At 39.2% G+C, this 22048-nt stretch overlaps 1 protein-coding gene across 1 annotated transcript in view; it reads right to left on the minus strand.

Annotated features, from left to right (window-relative positions):
- mapk1 (mitogen-activated protein kinase 1) overlaps positions 1 to 22048 on the minus strand; it is a 62189-nt gene extending 40141 nt beyond the window's left edge. Inside the window, exon 1 of the mRNA XM_028824158.2 lies at positions 21605 to 22048. Within this exon, the coding sequence (XP_028679991.1) occupies positions 21605 to 21765 (161 nt within the window). The 5' untranslated portion in view covers positions 21766 to 22048. The remainder of the gene's footprint in view (positions 1 to 21604) is intronic.

Below are 22048 nucleotides of genomic sequence, written 5' to 3' on the forward strand. Positions count from 1 at the left end.
GTTTGCAGATATTTTCTTTTCAGCATTACACTGTGATCTCTGATGTGCACTTAAACTGTTCATAGCAGAGTGTGAAACAGTTGGGATGACAACCAGCACCTCCAAATCTGAGGTGTATATTCCTCCTCTGGAAAAGTGTTGACTGTTCTTTTCAGGTAAGCAGTTTCCACAAGTGAAGCAGTTAAGTGCCTTGGGATTTTATTCATGAGTGAGAGAAGAGGTAATCATGATACAGAACAATGAACTGTTACAACAGTCAAAAAAACTGCTGCCACTGTATCAGACTGTGATAGTGAGCTGTTAATTCCTCAGACAAAAAATTTCATTTACCAGTTAGTCTACATCCTCATCCTAATCTATGGTTAGGAGTCCTGGATGGTGACTGACAATTATTATGATGCGAGTACAAATTGCCTAATTTAGATTCCTGCACAGGGTTGCTGGGACCAGTCTCTGAGATCAGCAGGACTTTAGTGTGGAGCCACTGCTTCTCCAGATCAAGAGAAGCCAGTTGAGGTGGTTTCTGCATGTAGTTAGAATGTCACCGTATCAACCTTCGTGGAAGAACTCCAAGGGATCGCAAGAGGGATTGTTCCATTCATGGGGGCTGGAAGCATCTGGGAATTTCTCAGGGAGGAAGAAAATGTTGAAAATTACATGGCCTGGTCAGACCAACTCATTGTGTAGCTATTGCAAGCCTTATCAGTATAAGCAGAGTATTGATGATGATGATGAGGATGACATTTGCATTACCCAAGGATGTTCAACTCATTATCCTTTTTTAAGATCTTTCTTTAACACAATGAAAGGCATTAAACTTAATAAGATGCAAGTACAAGCTGAATATCCCTAATCCAAAATGCCTGGGACCAGAAGTATTTCGGACCTTAGAATATCTGCATTTTTGGCACATTTGCATTTTCCTAAAATGCCTGCCTTCAGTTTCTTCAGTGCATGTACTTTAAACCACAGTGGTTTCATGGAGTGAGCAAAAGAAACAGAGCAAAACACTTGATACTGTGAGAAGATTAAAAGCTAAAATAGCTGTTATCCATTCAGGATTGAGCATGGCGACACAAGAGACAGACACATGCATAGACCACTTGGCTCCACATGTTCGAGAAGTGTTTGTCTGCTACAATATCTTTCTATCATTTTGGTTCTTGCATCACTATATAACAGTGGTACGCAAACTCAATATTGGGGACCTCATGTGGCAGAAGGTTTTTATTCCAACCATATTCACATTCAGCGATAATAACTGATATTTTCTTTTTTTCTCTTCTTTTATTCTGTATTCAGAACAGCACAGCAGTATTAGGTTTACATTTATAGGACATTTAGAAATATTTAAACGTTTGTTAGGGCTTTAAAGGCTTACCTATTTTTGTTGTTTTCCTATTATTTTGCATTGTTTCTGTTTAGTTTGTTCCCTTCATTGTATCCTACTAACATTTAACAACAAAGTAGACACTCAGACAAACAGCACTGAATGCAAAAAAGGCTGCAACTACTTCAGTGTCAGACCCACTAATGTACTCAATGGTAAATAATGAATTAAAATAATCGGAACACCTGGAAATGCAGAATGAAAATCAGGATGATAAAAAAAAAACAAAAAACCTACATTTATCCCCATATAACCGATTAGTATCCATCCATCCATTTTCCAACCCGCTGAATCCGAACACAGGGTCACGGGGGTCTGCTGGAGCCAATCCTAGCCAACACAGGGCACAAGGCATGAACCAATCCCGGGCAGGGTGCCAACCCCCCGCAGGACACAGACAAACACACCAAGCACACACTAGGGTCAATTTAGAATCGCCAATCGACCTAACCTGCATGTCTTTGGACTGTGGGAGGAAACCGGAGCGCCCGGAGGAAACCCACGCAGACACGGGGAGAACATGCAAACTCCACACAGGGAGGACCCAGGTCCCCAGATCTCCCAACTGCGAGGCAGCAGCGCTACCCACTGCGCCACTGTGCCGCCCACCGATTAGTATATTTAATAAAAAAAAATACCAAGCTTAGTTTTGTATTTTCTCCATTGACCCCAAGACACAGAAATTATGAAATAACAGACCACTTAATTAGGCTAGGAGCCCAATTAAATGCAGAATTTGGCTGGAACAAAAACCTGCAAACACAGTGCGTACTCAATTTGAGAACCACTGCTATATGACATAACAGCAGCACACAGAGTTTAGATATGCATTATGTTCTATGTGTATACTACGTGTTAAAACACTGCAGACATATTCTGGCATGGCATGTCTGCATTTCCAATTAGACAGCAATGTTAACTTCCTTTAGATATTCATTTAGACATGCAGTCAGAAGGTGGATGCTGTGCAGCCTTGCTCATGCTCTTACTGGTGTTGTCAGGCACATTTGGTGATTTGGGTGTTTTGAGTACTGAAATCTTCTTCTGCTGTGGCTCTTCTTTTTCATCTCCCTAAATGGTAGTCTTTTTCATCCCCTTTAAAGGAAGTGTGACACATCATTTACTTCGAAAGAATATTTAACAATTTATATTTTCACTAACACTGCTGTCAATTCTTTCAACCTTACATCGACTCCTACACTATCATTATAACTGAACGACAACAGTTTCAGTTTCAGATTAGGGATACTCAGCTTGGACTGTATATCTGATCAGTGTTAAACTGGACAGCATGATACTTCAGACATAGCAATGAATAAAATTCAGAACTTTAACAGAGGAAGCAAAAACTACAGGAATGGATTTGAAAATGACCTGATATGTTATAGTCCACTCTGTGAGGTCATTTTGGTTCTAATATTTATCCTGAGGCTCAGGATTTGCCACTTCCTTACTGTACATATTTAAAAAAAATATGTTTATACTTGGGCACATGTAGTATGTACTTTTTATCTGTTTATTGTTTGATTTGTATTAGTAAACCGCAAGTACTACTTTTATCCTGACTATACAGTACACATATCACTTGCAAGAACAGCCCGTTTTTAATTAGATAATTTCCACTTTCATTAACAGAACGCAGATCTTTTATGTGCCTTTTAAACAGAACAATTTAATGGATTTAATTTGGGTTCAGACATGTCCTTCAAGTAATATTATATTAGCTTAGATAACTTATGGGAGCAGCGTTTGGCATCATCTTGGGCAGCCTGCATTCACCTCTAAGGTATCACCACTTTGGCATCAACTTCACTGCTTAAGGAGAGCAAAAGTAAAAAAAAAAAAAAAATCCCTCAAAGAAAATGAGGAATACAGAGAATCACAGGATATTTTTTCTAACCGTTAATTAACATGGATCTTTCATCCACATTCAGCACCAAATTGTTATCAACACATTTTAAGGTTTTTGTTCACATCTATGATCATTTTTTTGCCACCTACTGCAATTATTTTTCTTGGCCAAGCTGGTCTTTGCTGACTGCCAAGTACAGCAGGGACTTCTTTCTTTTGCAAGATATTCCAGATTGTTGCTTCTGCTATGCTTGGTTTCCATGCAATCACTCAGTGCCCATTCTTATTTTCTTGTCCTTGTTTCAGGGACACTTATCTAATCTTCATTTTGGATTAGGTCTATGGATAATAAAGGGAAAGATAGTTGATAAATAGAACACTAGATTTGTACTTTTTTTAATTTCATGTACACACCTTATGCAAGGCTGGCAAATAACTTGTGCTCAAGGCTGCCAGTACACACTCCCACCCCTATGAACCTGAGCTGAGATTATCCAGGAATGATAAGGTTGAACAGTTAAAAAAGTTCAACAGTTGAAGACCTAAACACTTCTAGTTGGATGGAACACATAATGTGATATTGTTCTATAACGTTTGAGCACATATAGTGAATGCAAAATTACACACGAGAAAAATACATGTGCACACTTTTTCCTTATATTGACTGTTTAGCTTAACATTCTAAAATGTTTAAAGTACAAAAAAAAAAAATAGGCAAAATTGACCTTAGCATCCCAATACATATAAGAGGTATATTGAAGACAAACATGTAGCATAGTCAAAAATAAGTAAAACTATATACCATAAACGGCACCTGTTACCATGTAAATACTTATATAACACTGATAGTTAGAACTGTTCCCCAATAGGCAATGGTATATCATGAATAAAATCGCTCTCTTAAACAGGATGATAGATCCCACTGTCCAAATCACACACAAGAACAATAACTTCACTGTTGATTACACCGATGGTGTATTGCAAACAGATGATAAACATTGAGTTTGATGTAAATCTTTATCAATAATTTTAACATGTGGGTAAAAAGTGCCTGCTTCTTCACAGCACTTACACCGCAATGTGTTCATTAGCAAACGGCTGAATGTTTTGGACAAAGACTTAGGAGTCTGGCCAAGAGCTAATCACCATCCCCTTCCATATATTGGTGTGCACCTTACTCATGATACACCCAAGATGGGTAACATCCAATGACCATTTCCTTAATGACAAATGCTGATTTTTGTTGTGCAGCATGTTTTATTTTTTGAAGTACTCAGTTTTTATCAAGCATGTACAAGATTGTAAGTGTAAAAGCATAAAAACCATATGGTTGTAACACATGATAAAAACCGAATACATTGCTGTTCCAGCTGCCTCAGATGGTGCAGAACAGACAATGAACGCATAGCTAAGGGCAACATATGTGACAACATAGGGGGTCAGCTATAACTTCTAGATTTGATACCGCTCTTCAGGGACATCTACAGAGACAAAACTGGTTACACTATGCCATAGCATTGCAGATCAATAAAAGAAAAAATAATTTCTACCACATTAAAAATAATGCAAGAAACATTGTGTGAACAAAATGTATAAAGTGAGGCATTCTCCACCAGTATCTGTTCTGAGGCCACTCTATATTATACCTTTCATTCACCACACTGGGCATCACATTATTCCTTTTAATACAAGCCCACCCTGGTGCTCCTCTTGTTCTCCTTCTAGTGTGCTACATGCCGATTAAGGACCACTTATGTAATTTAATGCTGGGCTATTTTTAGCCAGCCACAGCTTTGGCTTCTTTTGTATTGCTGCCCTTCTTGACTCACTATTGCTCTCCATTATTTGCAGTGAAAATCAACCTTGAACAGATTCAGCTTAAAATGTTCTAAAGAAGAAGCAGAAAATAACATCAGCTCAAAGTAGAGACATATAATTTTAGCCCTAAACGGTTCAGTAATTTAGTTAACACAAAGGTCAAGGCCTCCTGGCTTCTTACTACATATAGACTGTTTAACACATTATGAACTATATGTGTAGTGGGGCAGCACAGTAGATAGGGCATTTCTCCCAAACTATGTCAGTTTCCTCTGGGAATTCCAGTGTTCTTTAGTACTCCAAACACATGCTGTTTGGCAATTATTGGCATTAAACTGGGCCAAGAACTGGCAACCATTTGAGCCTTGGTTCTTAACCTGAACTTAAATAGACTGTATTCATGTACAAATACTGTATACATTGATTACCATCATCACCACCACCAGTGTAATGGCTCTATTCCCATTTAACCAGGTTAGCTTTCTGAAACTCAAAATCTGTTTCCTCCACTCATCGTAGTATCAGGTATCACCTGGGGTGAGGCTGCTACTTTTCATGACACATTTACACAACAAGATTATTGCAGCCTAAACAGGTCAACCAGTAATACTCAAGAAAGATCTAAGCTACAGATGACAGAACCCATCTTGAATAGGTCAGTGTTATTACTGAAGAAAAATGCTGTGAGGGAGCAGCAAATGCATAACAAGATGAAGTCTGGTGGCAGGTATCAAACCAGACTGGGAAGGTGTGTATCAATGTATGAAAGCAAAAACATTTTTTCTACTGCACTCATTCCAATGACATTAAAGTGCAGCAGATTAGTAACTGTAAATTAACCTTTTGTGAATAAGTGTGCCCGGCGATGTACTGGCACGTTGTCTAGGGTTGGCTCTGCCTTGTTCCCGATGCTGTCACAACAAGCTCTGGCCCTGACAAACCTAAAATTAAGACATTTCAGGAAATGGGTGTATTGACATACAGCCCTTTTTTTTCTCCTAATAATAAAGTAATGCGTACAAAATCAATGGTATCTAAATACAAGTATATTATTAATCTGACAAGTCAAAGTACACAGGCTTAGTATAATACAATAGGACCTAAAATGCAAAACTACTGCCATTTTGAACCCATTTATCATAAAAAAGTAGCATTTTGTTCAAATTGCATGAAATTATTCTGTACTGCTGGGTAAAGCTTTACATCACATTCTAAAAAGGGGCCATATAACAGGTAGTGAAAACAAAAAGAGAAAACTGCATTATTTTCCAATTGGCAGCATCTCCACCAGTGCTATCCACATACCCAGCAAGCTGGTTAACATCTATCCATGTTTGTACCTTACTGATTCCAATATTAATCCTGAGCCTATTCTAGCAGGACTGAACACACAGCAGGAAACAACCCAGGACACTCACCCAGTCCACTACAGTCATCTTACTCATACTTATAATTATGAATTAACTTAGAATGCACTGTGTGGCACAATAGCTTAAAACATGTGCCTTGTTTTAATGTTGTTGGTGTTTTGATTCCCAAGAAACAAATAATCAACCACAGATGGGTAGAAATAAAGCTCAAATTTTTACTTCAGATGAAAGTGTACATTTTCTTAGTATGTTTAAATTGTGTTTTACAACTTATTAGGCATATAATAAACAGAAAAGAAAATTGTTGGACTCCAAGCTTGTTTTACTTCAACACCTATCTTGCAATGTGTTTAAATGTAATGCAAGAGGTAGTAGTTCACCCACAGACAGCTGATCTGCACCAAATCCGTGCCTAACGAAGAGGCGATGGGCCAAGAACGTAGTGTGGGTTGGGAGGACGGTGCCAGGTTGCTGTAAAGCAACAGCATTTGAGTTTCTGATCCGTCTGTCTCAGTTTGTTAATCCAAGTGGCATGCATATGGCTTTAAAGTATGAAAAATACTGGCTTCTGTAGAATAACAGTACCAGGAACTGTGTAATCTGCCTCACATTACGAAGATTTATTTTTTTTAATTTAACAGCATACATGCCAGAAAGCAGCTGATGCTCTGTAATGGAAAAAGCAGGGTTAAACGAAATGTACTGTATGGAAAGATAATTAAAAACATCTGTGCAGTAAACCAGTCACCAATCATAACTAATCTACAGACCATAATTTTCTGATTAATGTTGCCTGGTTAAAAAAAAAAAAAAAGATTGAATATACTTGCACAACATCCTACATCCTGCACAAAAAAAGTCACAGATTATGAAAAAGAGTGGATATGGCAATCAGAAAATGTTTTTTTCAAGAAAGCACGATGAAAACAATACCATGTTTGATGAGAGCAGAATGCCAGTCAATCCTGTTTTGATTATATGGTCTACTGTGGGGATTAGAAATTATTTTATCAGTCCCTGCCACATATCCCATATACACCCCATATACTGTACAACAAAGGGTTAGTTTCTAGAACATATCAACTGAACATGCTGTAGCCAAGAAACCTACAACATGAAGTCACTTTTGTGCTAATCTAAAAGAAGCAGTGTGTAATATAATTGTTAGAAAATAGATCAAGAAACTGGTCGTTTCTCTTCTTCCTCTGCTACCTGATGACATCAACTCCATGGTCATCAGCCTCCTTTTAGCTTTGCAGGGAAAAACAGCAAAAAGAACTGCCAAAAGGAGCAAAAATCTTTAAGAAAATGCATTTTCTTCTTGGCTGGAATTATTTTCAGGCAATCTGAAATTTAAAAAACAAAAACAAAAAAATGCCCAGCGATTTGTGTTAACTAAATGCGATACTGGGACAACGTAGCCATAAGCTCTCTGAATGATCTGCCTTGTTTTGTCACACTGCTTATGTTCATGGCCCCAAGTTACTGAAAGCATATACTTTCTGAAAAGCTACCAACGTGATTAAGTGCAAATTCATTGTTTCTGTCCACAAGGTAGTAAACCAATATATCAAATGTTATCTTTATCCACAAAATTTATGTATAAATGATTCGAAGTATAGGTGTGGGAAATCCCTGGTCATCATTTTGTAACAGCTGCCTGAGACTACAGGCCTAGTGGCGAGTAATGTGGCAAGTTTTACAAGGTTACAAAAGGCAAGTGGTGCCTAATTAGATAAATAATAAACAAGAGTGGACAATGGCGTTTACCTTTCTACAGGAAAACAGTTCTATGGTAGTTGGCAAGTATGCACTCCTTACATATGACATTATATTCAGACGATTAACTATGCCATTAATTCATTGTGGGTCAATTCAAACTGAACTCTTACATGTATAGTACTGTGCAAAAGTGTTAGGCAGGTGTGAAAAAAATGCTGTAAACAAAGAATGCTTTCAAAAATATAAATAATGAATGTTTATTGTTATCAATTTACAAAATGCAAAGTGAGCGAGCAAAAGACAAATCTAAATCAAATCAATATTTGGTGTTACTACCTTTTGCCTTCAAACCAGCATCAATTCTTATAGGTCCACTTGCACAAAGTCAGGGATTTTGTAGGATTCTAGTCAGGTGTCTGATCAACCAATTCTACCAAACAGGTGCTAATGATCATCAATGTCACACACAGGATGAAACACAGTCATTAACTGAAACAGAAACGGCTGTGTAGGAGGCTTAAAACTGGGTGAGGAACTGCCAAACTCTGCTACCAAGGTGAGGTTGTGGAAGACAGTTCCATGTCATGGCAAGATTGAGCACAGCAACAAGACACAAGGTAGTCATACTGCATCAGCAAGGTCTCTCCCAGACAAAGATTTCAAAGCAGACTGGGGTTTCAAGATGTGCCGTTCAAGCTCTTTTAAAGAAGCAAAAAGAAATGGGCAATGTTGAGGATCGTAGACGCAGTGGTCGGCCAAGGAAACTTAGTGCAGCAGATGAAAGACACATCAAGCTTATTACCCTTCGAAATCGGAAGATGTCCAGCAGTGCCATCAGCTCAGAACTGGCAGAAACCAGTGGGACCCAGGTATACCCATCTACTGTCCGGAAAAGTCTGGCCAGAAGTGGTCTTCGTGGAAGAGTTGCAGCCAAAAAGCCATACCTCCGACATGGAAACAAGGCCAAGCGACTCAAGTATACACGAAAACATAGGAACTGGGGTGCAGAAAAATGGCAGCAGGTGCTCTGGACTGATGAGTCAAAATTTGAAATATTTGGCTGTAGCAGAAGGCAGTTGGTTCATCGAAGGGCTGGAGAACGGTACAATGAGTGTCTGCAGGCAACAGTGAAGCACGGTGGAGGTTCCTTGAACGTTTGGGGCTGCATTTCTGCAAATGGAGTTGGAGATTTGGTCAGAATTAATGGTGTTCTCAATGCTGAGAAATACAGGCAGATACTTATCCATCATGCAATACCATCAGGGAGGCATATGATTGGCCCCAAATTTATTCTGCAGCAGGACAATGACCCCAAACATACAGCCAAAGTCATTAAGAACTATCTTCAGTGTAAAGAAGAACAAGAAGTCCTGGAAGTGATGGTATGGCCCCCACAGAGCCCTGATCTCAACATCATCGAGTGTGTCTGGGATTACATGAAGAGACAGAAGGATGTGAGGAAGCCTACATCCACAGAAGATCTGTGGTTAGTTCTCCAAGATGTTTGAAACAACCTGCCAGCTGAGTTCCTTCAAAAACTGTGTGCAAGTGTACCTAGAAGAACTGATGCTGTTTTGAAGGCAAAGGGTGGTCACACCAAATATTGATTTGATTTAGATTTCTCTTTTGTTCATTCACAGTAATTTTGTTGATTGATGAAAATAAATGATTAACACTTCCATTTTTGAAAGCATTCTTTGTTTACAGCATTTTTTCACACCTGCCTAAAACTTTTGCACAGTACTGTATGTGATGATGAAATATTTAAAATCAATATGCATGTTTCCTTTGTAAGCAACGTAACTACATTTTGCAGATTCCTGGCCAATCATTCTGAAAAGTCTAAAACATAGTAGTAGACTTCACCTAGGAGTTCCTTCACATTCACAGAGAGGCTCCATCTTGACAACTGACGACCAGTCTTTATTGATCACTAAAATGCAAGTGACAGAATAACAGACAGAACGACGGGTAAAATGTTGTCATGTTGTCAATATAATTCTATCATCAAGTATCCAAACCCAATGAACTCTGCCTTGGGGCTCACAATAAAAGATGGACACACAAAATGACACCTGGCACATGTCCAAGGAAGAACTAAAGCAGAAAGCAAATGGCAGGAGGTAAAAAGAAACCAAAAGAGACTGCTAACTAATAAATTACAACAGAATTAAAGGAAATAATAGGAGGTTAATAAAACATTGGTTAGTTAAGAAGACTGTTGAAACAGAGGCCCATCGGTACTATAAGGAGTTTGCATGTTGTGCACATGTATCATTCAGTATTACTTTGGGTATTCCAAGGTTTTCTCCCACGTCTCAAACATGTTCTTATCTGATGACTGCATATTGGCCAGATCTGAGAAAGTGTGGATAGGATACATGCTTGAGTGTGATATACATTAAACTGGCACTCCTGCACAGTTGTGTATAAGGCAGTAAACCAGAATACAGCTGGAAAACGCTCAAACTCATTTGATCCTGAATGAAAATAAGTGTAATAATATGATAATGCATCTCATCACCTTTTTAAATGCAAAGATGTGTCCCAGCGAGTCTCAACATTTTCTCCATACTTCAGTATTTTCATTTGGCAGAACCGCGGTCGAGATTTAAAAAGTATAAAACCAATATCAGTGCTAGCCTGACTGAAGTACATACAGTATAGTATAAAAAAAATCAGTTCGGAGCACAGACTAAAACCTGAATGGCTATTACTGAGTAGATGTGCCTGGTTCTCCCATCTCGGACCCTTTATCCTTTATTTTATTTTTAGAAAAACAAGAGCTCCAGCGCCTTTGAGTGCAAAGATTCTTTGTGCAGAAAAGGCAAAATGACAGATGAGCAAAAATGGTTAGAAGTGTTGGAAAATGCATCTAGCAAAATTTGTATATCTTTTATTTCTCAATAACTTCAGATTTAAAAAGAAAAAAAAAAGTACTCAAGCAAAATTGGTTCAAAGAAAAGTCTTTTGTTTACTAACATCAGCTTGGCTCTGGCACTGTAGTGAAAAGTGACAAGCTGCTGGATCCATTGATGAGTTACGCACACCACACAAACAGGCAACACTCAGCAGTAATGTTTAGGCATATTCAAAAGGTGCAATTTTATTTGAAATTTGAAATCAAAATTTTGACTTCTATACAAAATGTCTCCCATACTTTGTGTAAAGAAATTTAAAATACAGTTAGCCTACAAATTTAACATTGTTCAAAAATATGTTTATTTTACAATCAACATCTGCATGAAACACTCTTCAATAAAGAAGGAGTGACACTTTTTGTAAAACATTTTACAGGCATCTCTTTAAACCACACTCCAGTATATGTTGATCCTAATATAATTTTGCATCTGCCAGATGTCAAAGGAACCTGCCAGAAATTGATCTAAATACCAAGAAAGCCCCATTTTACATAAAAACAACCAACCAAGCTACACACATTTTTAATACATTGCAGATGACGGGGTAACTGCTTTTCTTTTCTTTCACTAAGCCTCAAAGGAAATGAGCCTACAGGATCTTCTTTCAGAACTCAAACACTGCTACTTTAGCCCACTGCATCAAAAGATGACCCGTGATTTTTTTTTTTTTTTTTTTTTAACTGTACTGATACAAAGTTGCCCTTGTCCCAACACTCCACCTTAGTCCATCTACAAAACATTAATCATTTAACACAGTTAAAGAATTTAAAAAATGAAATAATGCAAGGCGCAGAAAGAAAAAAAAAACTATGATGGGAGAAGAGGTCCTTAGATGTCTACATGCAATAAAGAAGAAGTCACTCAACTAAATGTAAAGGGTTTAAGCTTGCCCAGTACTCCATTTTCAACAGTAGTTAAGAAAAGTAGCAAGAAAAGCTGGAGATGACTGAAGGAGGCTCTTCGACCTGCCCCAAGAATAAGCCTGGCAACTCAAAATTCAAATGCGCTAATGCACTGGCAAGCCTCACTCGGGCATATTTGTTGCTCTGCATCTATTAAAGGATACCACTGATCTCCTAAATGCACACAGAAACAACACATTGTAAGTTATGCCCTTAATTGCTCATGAAAGAAGCAAAGACCTGATGCCATTCAAGACTGAATGCTGTCTTTAAAATGAATGGAGGACCTAAACAAGCTGTAAATGTGTCCTGGCAACAAAAAGTGTGGCAAGAGACTGAGATGAACAGAAGTAATGTGTTCAACTCATTCACCCCTGGGTGACCCATCTCAGGGTCAATCAAAGAGAGGGACACAATTTAAAAAACAGACCAAACAGTCAGTACACTAAATACATTTTTATATTCATTAGAGAAGCCCAAACATACACAGAAAGGCAAAGTGTAATCCGGGACAAACAATGAGCTATACTCCAACAACATACATTAATGTGAATTTAAAGTTCTGCTCCTACAAAGAGACTGCTTAACAAACAGGAAGGTATTTATAGACAAGGAATAACTGAATCATTTCCACAGCCATACAAAATATTTAATTGAATAGTTCTTCTTTTAGACAAAAAGAAACACAAAGGATCAAATGTTGTTGCAACAGCTGGTTAATTTGCTGTGAAAATATTCTGAATTGCACACAATGAATGCCTTGCACACCCCTTCTGAGGAAAAAAGCATGCCTGGCACTGTCAAGCACACCATTTTCTATTCATTTCCTTGTGTGAGAACTATACCAAAAACAGAAGCTAAAAACCTGTGTTATTACTTTATTGAACTCAAGGCCTGTATTTAAAAAAAAAAAAAAATCATCAAGCTTTTTCAAGGAAGCAAAACATTTCAAAATCTTGTTACTATTTGTGGCAGCTTAGACAGCTTTCCCAACACCACAGTGTGATCTGCAGGCAGGACCCAAAGAAAACTTTGCCATTAAAACAATCAGAACTTCTTAAAAGACATGCTGAAAACTCATAATCGAAAACAAGTTAAAGCAACTAGTCATTCATACAATGATCTTTAACTGTAAACATACAGGTCAGAGAGATTAACATGTATTTCAAATGGCAGCAAACACATCTTTATCAAGTGATTGCTGTGGAACTTCTCCAAATCACAAATAAGGATGTAAATTACTGAAAGCATCAACACATCATCCTGAATGGTTGAATCACATCTGCAGAAAACAGAGAAAAGACCACTCCGGGATGCTGAGCCTAACACTCTTCCAGTCATCTTCCATCCGACGCCTGTGTTCTTTTTCCAATTTTTTTTTTTTTATTAATTTTTATTGTAATCGTTCCATACAAATAGATCAATTTATAACCAAACAAATTAAAGACAAATCAAACCCCAATTTTAACCTTTTCCTTTTATTTGCCAGTTTCAGATTTGATTTTTTCTTTTGAAAACTGCACTTACGGAATTCTGAGCCAACATCATCTGTGGTTTTGGCTACAATTAGGAGATTCACCAGAATCTATAATTACATACTAGAAATTCAAATCAAATGTTGCCTTTGATCCAAACCAGAAAAGGATTAGTGTACCCATTCATAGTCCGGATCAAATGCCCCTATTATATGGAAACTCATAGTCTTATGTAGTAGCATTTAAATGTGTCTCAGATAGCACAGTAGATACTGTACCCTGTCTCGTGCCACCTTACTCAGCTAACTCCCAGGTCAATGTTATTTTACAGAACACTTTAGCCATAGCACAAAATCTGCTAATAGAATACATTCATATTTTTTTTTTTTTTAAATTGTAGTATGACCAAGATATATGGAAAAAAATCTAAAATAAATTTTAGTTAATTCAGAAAACATGTCTGTAACTTTACTACATTAATCAATAAGGTTATACACACTCACACATATATTTTCACCCTAATGATGGAACATTCCACCAAGTATGTGTTCCTGCCTCCAGCATGTGGTTGACTGGAAAGGCTGTGGGTCCGGAGGACTCTAAACTGCTTAATCAACTGAGAATCCCAAGGCACTGGCAGACAAGTGAGTGATAGGGTCAGTAAGCATGTGTCATTGTCCATTATATAAATACTTAATTTGCGTAATAAAATAAGCAAACACTACTTAGCAGAAAATCTCCTTAAGCTACACTGAGAGATCAGTTTAAAGAGTGTGCTGGGTCATTCTGCTTTACGTCAAGTTCACATGACACATTTCACTCTCAGTGTGCTGGTTATTAACAGGTCTGCGTCGCCATTAATTCAGTACTTTAGGTATTTACAGGGCAGCAGCACCTACTGAGATTCACTAGAATTGCAAGGTCATACAACATGAAACCTGCAAAAGGAATGAAAATAGCACTGTCCATGTTACAAACAAAGTAATCTTTCAGAGCTTATGATATTTCTGATGACTTTTACCTGTAAATGTTTAGACAGTAGAACAAGATCAATAAAAAAACAAACAATCTATAAAGGACACTTTTAATTTGTTTGTTTTTCAAGTCATAGATTTGGAATTTAGCCCACTGATATTTTGCACCATTACTGAAACTTGTTGACCTTGAACCCCTGTCTCCTCATGGAAGGGTGGTGAGAGAAGCCTGAGGTTGCAGTGAGTGCCAAGAAATCCTACTGTGTGATCTATCAACAGAGAAACAGTGCTGTCCGTTTTGATGGTGGTGTAATGGTTGGCAATTCAGCACCACAAACATTTTCCTTAATTAAAGGAATACTCCACCTGCAAATTGATATTTGTTATATGTGGCTTAACTCATGTAGTTTGCAGTGAAGGCCAAGAAAAATTATTAAACTTATATTTTCATATACGTACAGTAAAGACAAATAATTTTTGATATAATAGAACCCAATGGTGACCAATGCTGAAACAATGTAAACGACTATTGTCAAGTGTTAGAGAGGATGGTTAGGTGGGGAGTAATGCAGAATGTTTCTTCTCTTTTCCCCATGGACTTTTTTCACTTTGTCACCATTGAAATCTATTATATTATAAACATTTTCCTTTTCATTCTTCATGAAAACATGAGTTTTAAAAAAAATGATCTCAGCTATCAGTGCAAACTACATGGGGTCAGTAACATATAAACAAAAATATTTTTTGGGTTGACTATCCCTTTAAGTATTTCCTCGTTATTTTTTGCAGTTGAGGAAAGCCGGCTGGGGTGAGGCCATGATGTCTATTCAGGTTATTTAGTGCAACTTGGAGTCTGAAATGTATTTGCTCTGTGTCACACAACCTGTCAGGCTCGGATTATTTGTCATATCTGAAGCTGTACTCTGATAACCAATAGTTATAACACCCCAGCCAAGTCAAATCTCCTAACAAATTGGGATCACCAGCTGCATTTAGCCTAAACACAATCTTACCTCACTTTAAACTTAAAGCAGAATTTTAAAAATAATACCTGGGCAAGCCCAGAAAAAAACAGATATACTGTATCTACATAAATAAAACTAACTTGGCATCTGTTTTTATGTATGTCTGTTCGCTCATGCATCATTGGAAAATGGCTGTACAGTGCATGTCTTCATTAAAATTGTCAGTTTACTCGGAGACAGTCCAACTTAGAATACTGGCTGAATGTGTCTTGTAACGGGAAGGGCTCTGTGAATCTGATATTGTCACCACTTGTTGTTAAGCGCATAGATAGATAGATAGATAGATAGATAGATAGATAGATAGATAGATAGATAGATAGATAGATAGATAGATAGATAGATAGATAGATAGATAGATAGATAGATAGATAGATAGATAGATAGATTTTTAACTAGCTTATTTAGCTTACTAAATAAATGAACACACACACACACACACACACATGCTATGGTTTGAACATATAATTTGGCTGTCACAGTTCCGGTGAGACATTACACAGGCATATTACTGTTGGTATAAATGAGCCCCCATTGTGTTTCTTAACACACTTCTGCTGAATAATGTGTTGGCCCAAAAGTCCTTGTTAGTGTATCAGAGAGCGGATATGCAGCACTGTTCATAATGGCACCCAATTATGTTTACATGCTCTCTTTTGCGACACTCCAACTCAGGCAGCTCAAGTTAAGAAGGAGTGGCCCCAGTATGTGACATTCCATATTTAACACCGCAGATTCCTCTCATCCCATCAAATTATCCTTTCCATTTCAAATGGCCGCTGTTCCCTGTTAATCTATGCTTCAAAGCCAGACATTTCTAATGAAACTGCTTCTCTCATGGATAACTATGTGACACTTGCTCAAATGAGTGCTAACTAAAGTGTATAGCAGTATTTTAACATAAAGCTCAGGCAACACCAGTGAACACAGCATGAATAAAACTAAAAAAAGCACTACAAGGGAAAAAAAAGGAGTCACACTTCTTTCTAGGCCTTGTAGTAAGCAGAGGGAAGAGATTGAAAAGGGAAGAAAAAAGAAAAAGGAAGTATAAAGTGGCAGCAAAACAGAACTATCCAGTGCTAGTAACCAAAATAAATGATCAAAGCTACAAGGCAGCCAAAAACTAGAAATGCATGCTGGGTGCTGTACGTGCTCATTTCAAGTATATCCAATGCAGATATCCCACAGCTAGCCAGTAAATACGACATACCAGAGTCTTGACTAATTTAACATAACTCTAAATACAGTATGGTCTGCGCTCACATGTAATACATGCTGCTAGCCTGGCTAAGAGGTGTACTTATTATGTGCATGCAGAAAAAACAAAAAATTAAAGAGTGGGAGGATGCTGATTTTTTTTTCTTTCTCAAAATTCGGTTAGTGTCATTGTAAAGTCACTCTTTCATGTTACAATGTATCACACCTTCATTATTGCATACTTCAATGAACCTTTGACTAAGTTACAATTTTAACATTTTAGGATGTTTTAGAATCCTGAAATTGAACATCAATCCTCTTAACCCAGGTCAGGTAAATGACTGGCGTGGGCAGAGTGCAAGCTAGGGACAAACCTTGTGTGGAATGCCAGCTCAAAACAGGGCTAAATTAGAGCCAACAATCACGTCATTGGGATGTGGTTGGTAATGACTGTGCCAACTCCAGGCAGGTAGGCCAGGAGTGGAATTAAGTCCCCTGAGCTCTGCTGTCCACTTCCTGAACATAAGAAGTAATTTTAATAAGCAGTTAAAAGATGGTGATCTCTGTTGGCTAAAGGAAAGGTCTGCCACCCTGTGATTTTTTTTTTTATTTTTGGGAATATTTTCTGTTTACAGAAGGTGTTTACACTATAGTAAGTTGTTTAACGTATACAGTATAATGTTACTGAGTAAAGGAACATCTGGAAGAAGAGGAATATGGGATGACAGAGCTGAAACATGAGATGCCATTTCCTCCAGTAATGGTAGCTTTTCGCCCAAAATGAAAATATTTTAAGCAAGATGAAGACCGTTTAGTTTACATGGTCCCAAGTATCTGTGAGAGAAATAACCTACAGTACACTGAGTAGACAAGAAATCCCACAATGAAAAAGTAAAAATGTAACAGATATTAGTAACACGGACAAAGACCTTACATAGCATCACTCTAATCTCTTATGTTGCTTTTCCAGCCCTCTAACAAAAATATGAAGCAAAGCAATGGCCTGGTTCCAGATATTTTTCCCTTCATGTAAGAGCACTAGTAGAGGCTCACTTGTTCATTTCAAATACGGTTTATCAGACATAAGGAGCTGAAAGTGTGTGGAAAAATTCACCTAACATGTAATCCTCACTGTGAACCTGAGCCTGTCTCGGCAGCACTGTGCACAAGCAGGAAACCATAGACTGACTCACTCACAGTGGCCATTGAAGAGCTGCATGTTCACCTAACACGGACGTCTGTGTGACAGTGGGAGAAAAGCTGGCGTGCAATAGTAAAGCTCATGGAGGTATGAGGAGAGCATGTAAACTCCACACAGACAGCACAGAATTCCAGCCTATGAAGCTGGTATTTACTACCCACTGCGGTCACCCATGTGAATATTAAAAGAACAAAAGAGTGAAGTAAAAAAAAAAAAAAAAAAGATGAAGAAAGAAACCAAACATTTTCATGGCTTACAATTGAAAAGGCTAAAAATATATTGAATTTGTGCAGCACAGAAATCTAAAGAGAGACGCATCAGTATTTCAGTTCGAGATGTGGCACCTGCAGGGTGTCTCTGGCTAAACCAATCAGTGACATCACAGTCAGTATGACTTTCCTGATGGGACTCCCAGTCATAAAAAGAGTTCTTCACACCGAGGCAGAACCAATGAAACTGTAGAAGATCCAAGGGTGACACCAGGAAGCATCGGGAAGGCAGAGGGGCTAAAACAGGAAACAGGCTTATCCTGAATTGGGTTTCATGCTGTAGTAAAAGAGCAGCATACAATTAAAATGTTATGACCTGAAGGAATCAAACATTTATGGACTTGGTCACTGCATTCAGGGTCTTTTGAAGAGGCCTAACACAAAAAGCACTGCTTAAGTAACTAGATTTAAACTGTGCAGTGGTGAGTGGTCAAACCAAAACCCAAAACGTCCATCACTAAAGGTTAAGAATGTGAATGTCTGCTCTCAAAGAAGGTCTTCAGACGGCACTTGAATTTCAAAATTGAAAGAGTCTATGGGGCAGACAGTCACAAGACCAACAAAGATGGGAAGCGTTGCTGAAGTAATTGCGTGTTCAGAACCAATGAACCCATCAGTGTTCTCCATTTAGCTAGCTGGGCCCTAGGAGACGACATGTAAAACGCTCTGAAGGATTCTCATGCATGGATAAATGGTACTGCACCACTGGACGATTTATATTACATCCCCGAGAAAGCTGGTGAGGCAGGCAAATGAATTCAATCAATCCCCTGCAATCTGAACTGCACACTGATTGATTAAGTAATGAAGCAATCAATGCCTCTTGTGGAAGCGCACTCAGCTGATTCACTTTCCACCAAGCGGCATTAATGAGCGCTTGTCTTTTATTTTACAAACGAAATACTGTGTAGTTTCTAAAAGCCTGAAATTTTCTTTGAAATGTTTAATCGAAATACAAACTAGTCTTAAACTGGGCTTCCCTCTTCACATTCCTGACACCCACAGCCATTTCAGTGCCACACATGGGCCTCAGCTACTCGCCTTCAAAGCTCCGAAGTCAAGCCCTGTAGAATACGTATGGGCCAATGAGAGATCTGCAGTCCTCCAAAGCCGACCTTTCAAGCACTACAAAACCTGACAGGGAAGTGGCTCTGCAGCGGGTCGACACCCATGGTGACTGGCTGTGGGGGGCCTCCAGCGCAAGCGTTCTGAAGACCCTCTTGCTCTCTACTGCTTTTGAACCTGACATTTTTATACCGAACCTTTGTTTTTTTTTTTGTAATATTTTTGCTTTTCAACTACTGTTGTGATGTCTTTCCAACCTGTGCATGTTATTAAATACACCTACACTTTTTAGGAACAAGCTTAGTACTTTACATATCTGTATCAATACCTCAACATGCACAGTAAACCTTTGTATATCATCACTGCATGCTTCTCATCTCTCTGCACCTTTTCATATCTTATTATTAGCCCTCGCTACCCAGCCAGATATTCCATTTCATATTCATGGGATGCTAACACCTACCCTGGAAGCATCAAGTGCAAGGCAGAAACCAACCCTGGACAGGGAGCATGCCAGTCCCACTACACCTATACTCTCTCTGGGTCAATTTGTAGCCACAAATTCATTGCTTTTCAGATGTGACAGGAATACTGCAGCATCATCATGCTGTGAAATATACACCCACCTGTCTTACGAACCCACTTATTCCTGCAGAGCTGGCATCAGCCCTGGACAGAAGGCCAAGCCAGCACTTGGATACCACGCAAAGTCTACACTGATGGTACCCTAGCCAGAAATCAACCGTGGGTCCAGGTGATGAAATGTCTTGAACAGAAAACTGGTAACAGAATCACTTGTGGGAAGCATGGTGGTGCAGCAAAATGGACCCCTCATTGCACTAGTGTACAAACGTAGCACAGCTGCTTATGATGGGCATGTGTCCGGAGCAGGAGACGGGCTCCAACTTCACATCGCTGCTGCCTATATAGACTGTGGCCCAAAACCTGCTCTGCTTTGGAAGGTGACACTGAATGTATCATTGTTTTTAATGTTTGTGTATTAAATAAATAGTGCTTTCTTAACATGCATAATATGAAAAGTGCTCCAAAATATAATATTCACAAACTTGCTTTTTCAAAATGAGGGTCTTGGGTGACAAGAGCCAATCCCTACAGCATTAAAACAAAGCAGGAAACAACCACGGACACACCGCCAGTTCATCGCAGGTCTGCTCTAATATACAGTAATAGTATAATGTGAAAGAAAACAAGAGCCTGTATGGTTGGAATATCAGCAGCACAACACCTAACTTACCAAGGAGGCAACAACAGCAATCATCCATCTGTTTTTGTGATTTCTCATTCAAGTGCACAGTCAAGAGGAGCTGAAGCTTGTTGCCGCCACAGCATTGTACAGAAGGTTTGCTACTACTTTACTGACTGCATTGAAAAAACCTTTATATATATTTATATGAAAAGAACTGATGAATATACACCCATGAAGTGTTCATTTAACACTGGTAATTCTGCTGTGTGGTCGGGATGGGATGTCAGTCCATCAATCTGACCAGTCAGGAATGAATCAAGCCTGCACATCTTTGGGATGAAGGAGGAAAGGACACCTGCACCGATCATTGTTCATTTCACTATACCTATTTATGTAATATACTCTGCAGACTGATGAAGGCATTATTAAGGAGGCAATTAAAAATATGCTCATCTAGATTCTTCTCTTGGCAAGTGCGAATGAATTCCACTGCTCTGTAGAAGATGTTGAGGTAGCCTAAGCTGTGACAGCACATAAGAAATCTGACAAACGACAGAAGGCCATTCTGTCATTCCAGCTCGTTTGAGCAAGTAGCTAAGCTGTCCCAAAATCTCATCCAGATTCTTCTTAAAGGTTATCAGGGTTTAATGAGTATCTGGACGATCTGGTGATCAATAAACAAGGTGTATGAGGAATAGAGTTGATCATGTCTTATCTGCATTAAAAAAAGTAACAGGTAATAACAAACTTATAGTTAATCTTGTCACAATTCAGTGTATCTAAATACCTAAACGCCAAGCTGTGTAGTGTGGGTCTCACATCTCCAATCTGATGCTTACTGTGCTGGCTTTGAACGTTCTCTTCGTGCTCGAGTGCCTCGTCTTTCACCCCGAAATCCACGCCGTTTATGTGAGGGACCAGAGTGGACTGGCGTCCCGTCAAGTGTTGGGTCCATTGCTGCCGGGACTGACTGATGAACGCTAAAAATCAGCCTAACCCGACACAGCGCTGTACTTAAGTCGTCATTTCTGAACTGAAACATGCTTCAGTAAAACACAGCCATTCAAACAGAACCCAGCGTCCCGCTGGCCTCCTCACATCCCTCTCGCCGTCGAGCGAAGCGAGCCGCTGCAGTCAACAAGTTCGAGCGTTCAACAGGTCCGCGCGCCGACGACTGCACCCCACCGCCCCCCTTCGACAGGCACAAAGAACTCACTCACCAGACCATGCCGTATGCCCCTTCTCCTATGTACGACAGGTTGCCGTAGCGGGGTCCCACGTCAAAGATCTGTCCGCGTACCGTCTCGGACCCAAAGGCGGGATGAGAGGCGCCGCCCGTAGCAGCAACAGCCGCCGCCGCCGACACCGCAGCGGTCGCCATGTTCAGCGAAATAAGAAAAAAAAAATCAAAGGAAAGGAACAATGCAGTACGGGAACACACACTGGCGAGACAAGGAAGGGGTGAGTCACACAGGCGCTCGGTGTCTGCAAAAACCAGCAAGTGCGCCTGTGTGTGTGTGTGTGTGTGTGCGCGTGTGTGTGTAATGAACAGTTCAAAAAGAGTGCAGTGAGCGCGCCAAGTGTGCGGGAGTCGGCGAAAGGACGGCTTTAAAACACACTGCAGTCAGCGAGCGAGCGAGCGAGTGTGTGTGAGAGAGAGAGAG

This window comes from Erpetoichthys calabaricus, chromosome 18 (genome assembly GCF_900747795.2).
Source record: "Erpetoichthys calabaricus chromosome 18, fErpCal1.3, whole genome shotgun sequence".
Taxonomy (NCBI): Eukaryota; Metazoa; Chordata; class Cladistia; order Polypteriformes; family Polypteridae; genus Erpetoichthys; species Erpetoichthys calabaricus.